The sequence below is a fragment of the Oryctolagus cuniculus genome, chromosome 17 (assembly GCF_964237555.1).
Source record: "Oryctolagus cuniculus chromosome 17, mOryCun1.1, whole genome shotgun sequence".
Taxonomy (NCBI): domain Eukaryota; kingdom Metazoa; phylum Chordata; class Mammalia; order Lagomorpha; family Leporidae; genus Oryctolagus; species Oryctolagus cuniculus.
The window spans coordinates 51,763,543-51,776,415 of NC_091448.1; the positions used below are offsets into that span (position 1 = coordinate 51,763,543).

Sequence of the window (12,873 nt, forward strand, 5' to 3'; positions counted from 1 at the left end):
GTGGTGGTGGACGCAGATGACGACTTGACAGGGTACTCCGGGAGCAGGTGACCCTGTGTGTGTGTGTCTGTGTGTGTGTGTGCCTTTACCTGCTACTCCACAATGCCAGCCCCTGAAGTACTTTCAAAAGTACAGCAGGTATTGCTTTTGTAACTTGAAACTTTGTAAAAGGCAATTACTGGGGGCCAGCGCTGTGGCGTAATGGGTAAAGCCACCGCCTTCAGTGCCAGCATCCCATATGGTCACCAGTTCAAGACCCGACTGCTCTACTTCCAGTCCAGCTCTCTGCTACGGCTTGGGAAAGCAGTGGAAGATGGCCCAAGTCCTTGGGCCCCTGTACCCACATGGGAGACCTGGAAAAAGCTCCTGGTTCCTGGCTTTGGATCAGCACAGCTCTGGCTGTTGCGGCCAATTGGGGAGTGAACAAGTGGATGAAAGACCCCCCCCCCCCCTCTCTCTCTCTCTCTCTCTGCCTATCCTTCTCTCTGTGTGTAACTCTTTCTTTTTTTTTTTTTTTTTTTTTTTGTAATTTTTTTTTTTTGACAGGCAGAGTGGACAGTGAGAGAGAGAGACAGAGAGAAAGGTCTTCCTTTGCCGTTGGTTCACCCTCCAATGGCCGCCGCGGCCGGCGCACCGTGCTGATCCGGTGGCAGGAGCCAGGAGCCAGGTGCTTTTCCTGGTCTCCCATGGGGTGCAGGGCCCAAGCACCTGGGCCATCCTCCACTGCACTCCCTGGCCACAGCAGAGAGCTGGCCTGGAAGAGGAGCAACCGGGACAGAATCCGGCGCCCCGACCGGGACTAGAACCCGGTGTGCCGGCGCCGCTAGGCAGAGGATTAGCCTAGTGAGCCGCGGCGCCGGCCTGTAACTCTGACTTTCAAATAAATAAATAGATCTTTTTAAAAAACAGTAATTACTGAGAGATTCTCTTAAGGCCCATTTCCAAATGATGTTAGAAGGGGGAGTGTGCCCACAAATTATGTTAGAAGGGGGAGTGTGCGGACACTGCCGGTGACATCCTGTGTCATAGATATGCCTGGAGCTGACTGGGGTCAAAGAGAGGCAGCCAGGGGCAGGCATCGTGGCACAGTGGTTAAGCCTCTGCATTACACATCAGAGTGCAGGGTTCGAGCCCCAGCAATTCTGCTTCCTATCTAGCTTCCTGCTAATGCATCCTGGGAGGTGGCAGTTGATGGCCTAAGTTCTTCAGCTGCCCACGTGGGAGACTCGGACAAAGTTGCTGGCTCCTGGTTTCGACCTGGTTCAGCCTGGGCTCTTGTGAGCATTTGGGGAGTAAGCCAGTGGATGGAAGATCTCTCTCTCTCTCTCTCTCTCTCTCTCTCTCTCTCTCTCCGTTTGTCTCTGCTTTTCAAACAAATTAAATAAATAAACAAATTAAATAAAAACCGTTGGGGCAGACTGAGTTATGGGTTCGTGGTTTTGGCTTGGTTCAGCTCAGAATGTTGCAAACGTTTGAAGTGCAACCAGCAGATGCACATAAATAAATAACGTTTTAACAAATTGGCCGAGCACTGCTCCAATCCCCCTCCTCTTCACATTTCCCTGGGAGCTGAGAGTCAAGAGGGACATTCCCGGAACTTGGTCTGGGGAGACCCCAAACGCAAGGACAGCTGCTTCCTGCAGGAACCCTGGGGGGCTGGCAGACCCTCCAGCTAGCACAAGTGCTGGCTGCTTAGTGTTTCCGCCGCTCCCTTGTCTCCCCCAGACCCTCTCGTGTCCCTCCTCTTGGCAGGCTACCTTTCCCAGTTCCAAATAACCAGGCCACGCAGAGTTTGGGGTGTTTGTTCCTTCTTTTCCTACTCCAAGGAGGAAGCTGCCACTTAGAATAATGACATGGTATTGTTGGAGGAGGGGAGGGCTCGGCCTCCCGCTGTCTGGGACTTAAACCACCCCTCTCTGCGCACTTCTTCCTCTCTGATGGGCCGCGGAGCAGCGGGGGGCGGGGCCCTGCTGCCGTTCCTAGCCCGTGATGTTACGCCGCATCTCACAGGCCCAGCGGTGCACCTGCTGGCAGAAGTCGTCATTCCATTGGCCATCCGAGCGGATCTCCGCGCAGTCTTCGCCTACGCCCAGCTCGTGGCCCCGCCAGTTGTCGGGCTGAGTGGGAGCCCAGTTCCTAAGAAGGCAGGCAAAGAGCAAGCTCTGAGCCCCTCACCCCATAGCAGGGCAGGGCTCAGGGAGCTGACGCTGCGGCCTCAGGGGTGGGGCGCCTGGGGAGCGTGAGGCCCAGGGGGGCATCCCCAGGGAACAGTCCCCAGAGCTGGAGAAGCCACTCACTTGTAGTTGGACCTGTAGTCGGTCCCATCCACCCACTTCCAGGAGCCGTCGCTGTCAGTCAGACCTATCCAGATATGAAAGGGGCGCACGTGTTGTGCAATGAACTTCTGGAAGAAAAAGGCAGAAGGGAAGTCTCTGGCCCCTTGCGGTGCTGCCCTCCGCCACGGAGGCATCGCGCGTGGCCCCTCTGCTTCCCCAGCTCGAAGTGTGACTGCTTCCTCGCTTTTTCTTCTGCTAACGCAGCTGCTGGCCAGCGACCGTTTGCCGGGCTAGGCTGCGGGCCAGGTGAGCCACACGGATGATCCGAGTCCTCGGACGCCCTCTAGGTCGGGTGCTCCCCCCATTCTGCAGGGAGGTGGCACAGTCCACAGAGGCAACCCCCTTGTAAATTGATGACCACTGGTCCCCATCCACAGCCCTGGCTCAGGGTCCGCTTCCTTCCCAGCACAGCTGCTGCTCCCACCACGGTCCTCTCCACAGCCTCCAACTCTGGGAATCCTGACCCTGCTCCCGCGGACCCCATGGACGCCAGACCATTAAGGATCTCCGTTTCACTTGCCTCTCAGAGGCCCCTGGTTGTTTTCATGTGTAGTCTTGCCAGGCCCTAGAGCTTCCGAACTCATGCCCTCTGCCCAGAACGCCTGTGAGACGCGGCCACTTGGGATCTGGCAGACTGCCTGGGGAGGAGGGGGCAGCCCCGTGCGCCAGCTGGCAGGAGCCGGGGTGAAAGTGGCCTCTAAGCTTGCAGACAGCTCCCCGGTCTCAGGCACAGCCCCTCCACGTAGCTTCCTCTTGTGGGGGTGTCTTTCCCCCAGGATTGGGCCGTGGGGGTGGGAGCAGGAGGAGGTGTGGCCACCTGGGTTTGGAAGAAGCAGAGGAAGGCGCTGGCCAGCATGCACACATAACAGCAGCTGGGTCTGGAGGAAACTGCCTGACTCCGCTGTCACGCCCTGGAGACACAGCGCGGAGCGCCATCCGAGGGCAGGCGCAGTTACTACAGAGGAGCCTGCAGAGCCTGCGAGGAGGTGCCCGGAGACCAGATGCTCCACTGACTGAGACCGTCTGCCCCCGTCCCTTCTTCCCACCCCCAAGAGAAGCCGACCACTGAACGAAGAACACAGGTCACTGGCGCCCAGCCCTCGGTGGTGAAGCCTGGGAGGAAAAACCACTCGGTGCCAGGTGACCTGAGTGACTCCTGCCCCCTTGTGGGAGGATGACAGGACTGCACCCAGTCGTGAAAGCGGCAAGGAGGAAAACCAAGTGGAATGAAAGCCAAAAAAGAGGAGGAGGAGGAGGAAGAAAGAACAATGATATCATAGAGGTGTAAAAAGTAGATCCTGAGGCCAGCGCCGCGGCTCACTAGGCTAATCCTCCGCCTTGCGGTGTTGGCACACCAGGTTCTAGTCTCGGTCGGGGCGCCGGATTCTGTCCCGGTTGCCCCTCTTCCAGGCCAGCTCTCTGCTGTGGCCAGGGAGTGCAGTGGAGGATGGCCCAAGTGCTTGGGCCCTGCACCCCATGGGAGACCAGGAGAAGCACCTGGCTCCTGCCTTCGGATCAGCACGGTGCGGCGGCCATTGGAGGGTGAATCAACGGCAAAAGGAAGACTTTTCTCTCTTTCTCTCCCTCACTGTCCACTCTGCCTGTCAAAAAAAAAAAAAAAAAAAAAAAGTAGATCCTGAAAGCAGATTATGTGGGGCGGGCGCTGTGGCCACCTGCAGTGCCGGCATCCCTTACTGGCTCCGTTCCAGTCCCGGCTGCTCCACTTCCCATCTTGCCCCATGCTGGGAAAGCAGCGGAAGATGACCCAAGTCCCTGGGCCCCTGCTACCCACATGGGAGACTTAAAGAGTTCCTGGCTCCTGCCTTCAGCTGGGCCCAGCCCCAACCGTTGCAACCATTTGGGGAATGAGCAAGCAGACAAAAGTGCTCATGCTCGCTCTCTCTCGCTCTCTCTCTCTCCCATCCCCTTTCCTCTCTCTCTCCTGCCTTTCAAATAAAAGTAAATATATAAATCTTAGAAAAAAACAACACCCAGCATCACAGAGAAACAGCACAAGCTTGACTTCACAGCAGCTTCCCTTAAGGGAATGCCCAGGCTGAACTCAGCCTCGGATCCAATCAGGACCGTGAGGCGCCACCCAGAGGAAGCTAAGCCAAGGCCGAGACTCGGCACCTAAAACTAAAAGGCTCCAAAATCAAAGAGCCTGGAACGAAAGGAAGGGCCGAGGTGCACCAAGCAAAGGCAAGTGGAGAGGCGCGGAGGACCTCGCTGGCATCCGTATAGATGAGGAGGAATTCCAGGCAAACAGCATTCAGTGGACTCTGACATCACTGACGCCACACCCACACAACACACAACACACAGGCCACACACACAAACACACCACCCACATGAGGCTGCAACTCTCACACGTGTGTCGCGGGTCAAACCACATTGCTCGGGAATCTTAGGTGGAACAGCACGAAACTGACATATTCCCAGATTGCACGGATTCAGTAATGGCAACTTCAGTCTGATCAGCACAGCAAAATATGTGTGCAGTCACTGTGCCACGTGACACACTCTGCATGACCTTGATACAAATATACATTAATGTCAACATATAGTCAACAGATTCCGGCCTCTGCATCACACGGCTGGATTGCCTTGGCACTGTAATACTTACACACAGTGGCGCCTGCACCGACCACGGTACCAAGGCAAACGCTGACTACAGGGCTCCATCGGGACTCGCTGCCTGGGTAGCGAGCGGCCGTACCTGGCTTAGAGTCTGCATCTCTCCTTCCCTCGCAGAGGGGAGAGCAGGACTGTGTCGACTAAGTAAGTGAATAGGTGAGAGTAGCCAGCACGTGGCCAGCGTGGCCCTCCTCCTCCTCCTGTCTGTCCCAGTTCCTTCCCCGGGAACTTGGAGTTGAGGTGCTTGTCTGGTGGCAGCCATGGGAAAGAGAGACACAGAAACATGCCGGGGGGGACCCATACCCATTGCAGGGAAGTCACTGCCTGCGCCCAAGTGACCCAAGTGACCGCCACCTCCAAAGGGCAGCATGGCAAGAGGGGACCCAGCTCTGCATGGTCCTCTCCCACGTGCTGGACCCCAGGTCTCTCCAGCTGGAATTCTGTCTCCTGATTGCCCCCGCGGCACCTGGGCCCCTGGCCCCTGGCCCCAGCTCCTGGCTGCCGTCTCCTACCTCTGAGTCCATGGCTGCTCCACCATGAACCCATCCCAGCTCCACCATGCCTCGGCCTCTGGACTCGGCCTCAGGTCAGAAGGAAATGGCAAGCCTGGGCCTCGCCCTGCCTGCGGGTGTGAGAGCTCACCTGCTCATCCCAGGAGTTGATGACCAGCAGGTGCGCGTTCTCCAGCCGGCAGTACCTGTCCGCCTCGGGCCAGGTCTTCCCCGTGCTCGAGAACCAGTAGCAGCCGCCCTCGTGCTCCACCCAGTTCACAGGGCAGCACTGCGTGCCTGCGGGGCAGTAGGGAGAGGGAGCTGAGAGGCGGCCGACCCGGCGCGAGGGCGCTGCAAGCCCGCCCCTACCCTGCCCTACCCTACCATTGCTGTTCAGGAAGGCCAGCTGGCAGGACAGCGTGCGCAGGTCCACCGGGAAGTGCTTCAGGTGCAGGAGCAGCGTGGCGTGGTCTGCGGGCACAGACGGCTGGACGGCGAGGGGGCGGGCGGACGGGAGCGCCCCCCCCGACTCCAGCTGTCAGCTGGGGGAGCACAGACACCCCCATACACACATACTGCACACACACACTGCACACATGCCACACACATGCCACACCATACACACATACCCCACACCCCCACACATCTCACACACCACATACTACACCCCCACACAACACACATGCCACACCATACACACCACACACAACACAACACATAATACACACCAGACACATACCACACCACACACACCACATCTCACACACAAACCATACCACACACACTCCCCACACCCCACACACTGCATACCACACACGACACACACACCACATATCACATGCACACGCGTGGGGCTCTGACCTGCTTTCACGTCCTGCTGCTGTTTCCGCAGCTTGGCCCCCAGAGCCGTCAGACTGTCGCTGAGGCCGCCCTCTGCAAGGATAGAGCTGAGGAGCCTGCCCGCCCTGCCTCCGGCACGCCCTCCAGCCCCGCCTCCCACCTCCCCCACCGGGCCAAGGCCTGGTCCTCGGTCTCCCCGTGCCGGCCGCCCCCTGCTCACTTCTGCTGTGCTGCAGAGGCCCGGGCCACCCCCTGCTCCGCCTCCCTCGCAGGTCCCCACTCAGCCCCCACCGCCACAGCAGCACTGTCCCAGGCTTTCTGGTCTCTGCCAGCAAGGACCCCGCCCCCTGCACAGAGCAGCCAGAGCCCAGCACACTCACTGTGGGAGCCCAGGGCCCCGAGCACGGCCAGGGTGCTCGAGGAGAAGTTGCTGAAGCTTGCGTTCATGGTCCGCAGCTCCACCCGCAGCCGTGCACCTGCTCAGGAGGTGGGGGGGATGGGACTGGGGCAGGGGCTGTGTCTCCTGGATCCGTCACTGTCCCTGTGCCTGTCCCCTGCCACCCATCACTCGGCCACCGTCAGCCCCATCATCTCCCCCATGGACGACCCCTGGTGCCCCCAGCACATGCCCCCTGCTGGCCCCCCTCTCCCCCCACCACCACCTTCACCCCACTGCTACTGGCCCTGTGAGCCTCACTCTGGGCTGCAATCACACAGATGGCCACGAGCAGCAGCACGTTGAAGCCCAGGACCAGCAGAGCAAGGCGCAACTGGGAGCAGAGACGCTGCAGGAGGGACTGGGGCGGAGGAGGCCCTGTGGAGAGGCGGCGGCTTGAGCGGACAGCAAGACCCCCCACACACCAGCCCCACACACAGCCCTGGGAGTCCTTCTCCTGCCCCCCACCAGCCCTGCACAGCCCTGGGAGTCCTCCTCCTGCCCCCCACCAGCCCTGCACAGCCCTGGGAGTCCCGGCCGCAGCTGGGTCGATTTCAACATCAGGGGCCCAGACTCTTCTTCCCCGGGACACCTCCTGGCCGGCCACCATCCTGAGTTGGCCACTACTGCACGCGGCCACCCAGAACCTGTCACACCGGGACAGCCACACGCAGGGTCCCATCAGATGCTGCCACTGCCACTCCCACTGCCACGCTGGGCTCCGCCTCCCCCGGCTGCTCGTCCTCTGCCTTGGCCTGTGGGTTCTTCCCTGCCATGGTTGAACCTGTCCCCAAGGCTCATGGTCCCCGGAGCAGCGGTTCTGGGAGACGGGCCCGGGGAGGGTGCCGGGTGGTGAGCGCTCTGCCCTCTGTCCTCGTGGGTGGATTAATTTCGTTATGCCCGTCGTGGATTCTTTACAGAAGGGTGAGCCTGGCTCGCATCTCCCTCCCCCACCATGTGTGCACCTGCTCTTTGCTCTTCCACCTTGGGATGGTACAATAAGAAGGCCCTCCCGAGACGCTGCCCCTCAATCCTGACCTCCCAGCGCCCCAAACCGTGACCCAATAGCTCTCTCCTCACTGTAAATTGCCCGGACTCAGGTGTCCTGAGTTTGTGTTAAGTCATCACAGTGTGGGCTGGGACACCCTCCCTCCAGCACCCTCCCTGGCCGCCGGCTTCTCCACCCCGCTGGGAGTCCACGGCTGAGCCCCTGCCTGCCCTCCCCAGTATGTCCACACAGCAGGTCCTTGTCCTGTTTCCCAGCCTGACCTGTCACCTGTCAGCCCTCGACTCAGGGTCAGCCCAGCGCACAGCTACCCTGAAACCCGGCTGCCCCTGGGCGTCCTCCAGCCGTGCCACCAGCTAGCTCTGCCTTCCCTTCCGCCGTGCCTCCACTTTCATGGGTATAAAATGGGGATGACAGCCACGGCTACCAGAGTGGATTGTTCTGAGGATTAAATGAGTTAGAACACGCAAGGTGCTACCTAGGCAAGTTAGAAAGAAAAGGCAAAAGAAAGAGGCTAAGGTGGACTAGCAGCGCCCAGATTCACCTCCTCCTGGAGCAACCAAATCGAAACACCAGGGCACCACAGGAAACGGCTGTTTCCAGGCACCTGGACAGCAGGCAGTGGTCTCCAAGAGACAGGAGGCACACACGGTGAGCGCTCCGATTACCCAGCGTGCTGCTGAGGGGAGGTTCCCGACACAGGGCAGGGCGACGAAACACAGGCAGAACCCAGCAGACTCCCACTTTGAGCAGACAGAGCTGAGAGTCTGAGGCCACAACCATTCGTGTCCACAGGCTCAGACCGAGCCCACCTGCTGAACTGCACCCCAGGAATGCTTTTGGGGAGCACAACAGCATCGGGCTCCCAAGCAGCTCAAATCACAGCGCAGCATTCAAAGTTACAAGGCAAACAGCAACCAGGAACACATAACCAGGAGCTTACTCAGTCTATCCACACAGATCCAGGGCTGACACAGACGTTAGAACGAGCAGACAAGGACATTCAGACAGAGGCTATACCCGTATCCCCTGTCTGAAATGTCTACAACACCTGCAACGAGAACTAGACTGGCCGGCACTGATGGGAAATCAGACACGCATGAGAAAAACGAGGGGCGGGAGTCTGGCAGCTAAAGCACCGCCTGGACCCCCACATCGCATATCAGCCCACAGGTCCCAGTCCCATTCCAGCTTCCTGCTAATGTCAACTTTTTAAAGAGATTGATTTATAAGGCCGGTGCTGTGGCTTAGCTGTTAAAGCCACCACCTGCAGTGCCTACATCCCAAATGGGCGCCGGTTCGAGTCTCAGCTGCTCCACTTCTGATCCAGCTCTCTGCTATGGCCTGGAAAAGCAACAGGAGATGGCCCAAGTCCTTGGGCCCCTGCACCCACGTGGGAGACCTGGGGGAAGCTCCTGGCTCCTAGCTCCTGGCTCCTTCAGACCAGCGCAGCTCTGGCTGTTGCAGCCAATAGGGGAGTGAACCACTGGATTGAAGACCTCTCTCTCTCTGCCTCTCCTTCTCTTTATAATTCTGCCTTTCAAATATATATATATTTTTAAATATATGTTTGTTTATTTATTTGAAAGGCAGAGAGAGATTTTCTATCTGCTGGTTCACTCCCCAGATGGCCACAATGGCCGAAGCTGCACCACACCACTCCAGAGCCAGGAGCCAGGAGCTTCTTTTAGGTCTTCCATGCGGATATAGGGGCCCAAGGACTTGGGCAATCTTCTATTGCTTTCCCAGGTCATTAGCAGGGAACTGGATTAGAAGTGGAGCAGCTGGGACTCGAACCGGCATTCATATGGGATGCTAGCGCTGCAGGCAATGGCTTTACCACCACACCACAGCGCCAGCCCCTAATGTAAACTTGGAAGGCAGCAAGTGATAGAGCAAGTAGCTGGATCCCTGCCACTCACATGGAAGACCTGGATTAAGTTCCTGGTTCCTTGCTTCAGCCTGGCCCAGCCCTGGCTGGGTATCTGGGGGCATGGGCAAAAGAATGCGATCTCTCTCTGTCTACCATTTATATATATATATATATATATATATATATATAATTTGAAAAAAACATATAATTAACTTAAAGACCTAGCAATAACTATTTAAATGAAACATAGAAAATACTCAAAAAAAAAAAAAAAATGAGAAGAGCATGTGGCTCAGGTTGGGAGGGAGGAAGCGTCTTCCCCACGCCAGCGGACGCGCACTCCCTCCCAGGCACCTGGCTGTGCAGAGGCAGGTGCGGCTGGGGCCAGCTGAGGTGCCAGCATCTCAGAGCCCACAGAGGGCCCAGTCCCTGCCCGATGTGGGGAAGGGGTGGACGTAACAGAAGCCTCCAAGGGGGGGAGGGTGGTTGAGACAGAGGAGGTCCCAGGAAGCAGACACTCACTTTTCCAGAACGCGTCCTCTCTCCTGGGAGTCTGCCCACGGGCGCCTGCTCCCTCGTCGCTCTCCTCGGGGTCCAGCTGCTGGATGTCCTGAAAGTCCTTGGCCATGATGGGCCGGGGGCCAGCTCACACCTGGGCTGCGTTGAGGCTGCGGCTCAGGGCTGGGGCCGGCGCTTGTGCCAAGATGCTGACGGTGGGGTCGCCGTAGGCGCCGAGGGGTCGGGGCGACAGCTGGGGCTGGGTTTGAGGTGGGGGCGAGTTTGGGGCCGAGGCGTGCCATGCAGCAGGGGCCTGTCCCTTCTCAGGACATGCCGAAGGCCTTGCCCTCCACGCTCAGGTACGAACCACCCCACATCTCCCCAGGCAGCCCCCACGGAGCCTGAAACCCCAGCATCCCCAGGCCCCCCTGCCTCCTCTACCTCGGCTGCCTGTGGGAGGTCTGGAGAGCGGACTCCCAGACCCCAGGGCGGAGCGGAGGAAGAACCGGGCAGGTGGTCCTGCTGAGGCCGACGGGAGAGGCGGGGCAGGCCTGGTCGGGCGAGGGCCTGAGCCGGGTCTGAGGTCCCGGTGACTGACCTGGCATCTCCTGCCCCCGGGACTTTGGACAGTAAACAGAGGCCGACGCGGCTAGAATTCAGACAGCCAGGTGGAGATACAGCCTCGTCTGTCCTCCGCTCAGCGCAGGTGGGCTCGAGCTCTGGCCTCCCCTCCGAGCCCCACCCGTCCCCCACGCCAGCCACCTGGCTCTGCATTGCACTGCTCAAGACGGGGAGCCAGCTCTGGAGGGGCCGGGGTGCACTTGGCTGTTTCATCCCTCCCCCTCCCACTTCCTGCCTCTGGTTTCCCAGAATTGCTGCCTTTCCAAACACCCCTTGCCCACTGTCAGGGGGACTCTCTGCTCTTGCCCAATCCAGACCTGTGACCTTGGCCTTGGCGCCGCAGGCCCCAGCTTCCTGTGGGCTCCGCCTGACTTGCCCAGCCCTGTGCAGGAGAGTAAAACCTCCAACCTCCCGAAGAGGGGGAAAACGAGGCAGACAGCCTGCGGGAGGCCCCGCCCTCAGGACCACAAAGTCCTGCCCTTGTGCCCACCACTGTCCCCAATTAGCTGCACTGTTTTCTCTCTCTCTCTCTCTTTTTTTTTTCTTTTTTTTTTTTTGACAGGCAGAGTGGACAGTGAGAGAGAAAGACAGAGAGAAAGGTCTTCCTTTGCTGTTGGCTCACCCTCCAATGGCCGCCGCGGCTGGCGTGTTGCGGCCGGCGCACCACGCTGATCTGATGGCAGGAGCCAGGTACTTATCCTGGTCTCCCATGGGGTGCAGGGCCCAAGCACTTGGGCCATCCTCCACTGCACTCCCTGGCCACAGCAGAGAGCTGGCCTGGAAGAGGGGCAACCGGGACAGAATCCGGCGCCCCGACCGGGACTAGAACCCGGTGTGCTGGTGCCGCAAGGCGGAGGATTAGCCTAGTGAGCCGCGGCGCCGGCCCTCTTTTCTCTTTCAAGCGTCACCAGTCAGCACCGCCATGAGGGAGGTGCCCCAAAGACTGCCGTTTCACAGGGAGGAAACGCAGTGCCAGGTGGGGGACCAGTGAGAAACTGGGAAGGCAAAGCCCAGTGAAGAGGGAAAAGGGATCCCTTAGGAGAAGGGTCTTCCCAGTCCTCGATGGGCTGGGGGTGCACTTGGCTGTGCACTTGGGCTCTGGGAGCTAAGAACACAGTGAAGTTCAGGTTCAGTCACACTGAACCCCGCAAGGGTGCAGGGGCCTGGACACTGGAGTCCATGGGGGCTGAGGCCCTCTGCGATGGCCCCCAGGAAAGCAGAGGTGCTGCAGCCATGACACGAGTCACACAAATCCAGACAATAAACTGAAGAAGCCGAGACTCAAACCAGTGCCCATACAGGATGCCAGCACTGCAGGTGGCGGCTTCACCTGCTACGTCACAGCATTAGGCCCTATCTGCCTTAAGAAGGCCACCCTGGGGCCGGCGCTGTGGCACAGAGGGTTAATGCCCTGGCCTGAAGCACCGGCATCCCATATGGGCGCCAGTTTGAGACCCGGCTGTTCCACTTCTGATCCAGCTCTCTGCTATGGCCTGGGAAGGCAGAAGATGGCCCAAGTCCTTGGGCCCCTGCACCCACGTGGGAGACCCAGAAGAAACTCCTGGCTCCTGGCTTCAGATCGGCGTAACTCCGGCCATTGTGGCTAATTGGGGAGTGAACCATCAGATGGAAGACCTCTCTCTCTCTCTCTCCCTCTCTCTCTCTCTCTCTCTCTGCCTCTCCTCTCTCTGTGTATCTCTTTCAAATAAATAAATCTTTTTTTAAGAAGAAGAAGAAGAAGAAGAAGAAGAAGAAGAAGAAGAAGAAGAAGAAGAAGAAGAAGAAGAAGAAGAAGGCGGCTACTCCAAGCTCTGCTGGCTCTCTAGGACAGAGCATCCCCGAGAAAGGAAATGCAACCTCTCACTCTCTCCATGCTTGGAAGTCAGACCCGTGCTCTGACAAACTCCACTCGGTTCCAATAGGGAACAGACCTAGAACCATATGAAGGGCTGGGTGTCCTGGGACACACCCCCTAAGAAGCCCTCACGGAAGCCCTTCGGTGGTGCCGTACCCCCAGGTGGCTTCGGGAACTAGGGCTTCTAAATGAGGTCATAAAGTAGGACCCAATCGGAGTGCTGTCGTGTAGAAAGAGGGGAAGGGGCAAGTTAAGAAGCCAGGTAGCAGAGCCGGCACTG

General features: G+C 58.7%; 1 protein-coding gene across 2 annotated transcripts; it reads right to left on the bottom strand.

Annotated features, from left to right (window-relative positions):
- Positions 1-1,791: 1,791 nt before the first annotated feature.
- Positions 1,792-10,715, bottom strand: ASGR2 (asialoglycoprotein receptor 2). 2 transcript variants are annotated; one of them, XM_051825294.2, is made up of 9 exons: positions 10,559-10,715; positions 10,142-10,376; positions 7,002-7,118; positions 6,685-6,780; positions 6,326-6,397; positions 5,849-5,935; positions 5,616-5,761; positions 2,298-2,404; positions 1,792-2,136 (listed from the first exon to the last, which is right to left on the bottom strand). In XM_051825294.2, the coding sequence occupies exons 2-9, from the start codon at positions 10,245-10,247 to the stop codon at positions 1,980-1,982; spliced, it is 888 nt and encodes a 295-aa protein (XP_051681254.1). In that variant the 5' UTR covers positions 10,248-10,376; positions 10,559-10,715; the 3' UTR covers positions 1,792-1,979. The 2 variants fall into 2 exon arrangements, with proteins under 2 accessions (XP_051681254.1, XP_051681255.1); XM_051825295.2 differs by having other exon boundaries at positions 10,142-10,276; positions 10,559-10,711.
- Positions 10,716-12,873: the final 2,158 nt, after the last annotated feature.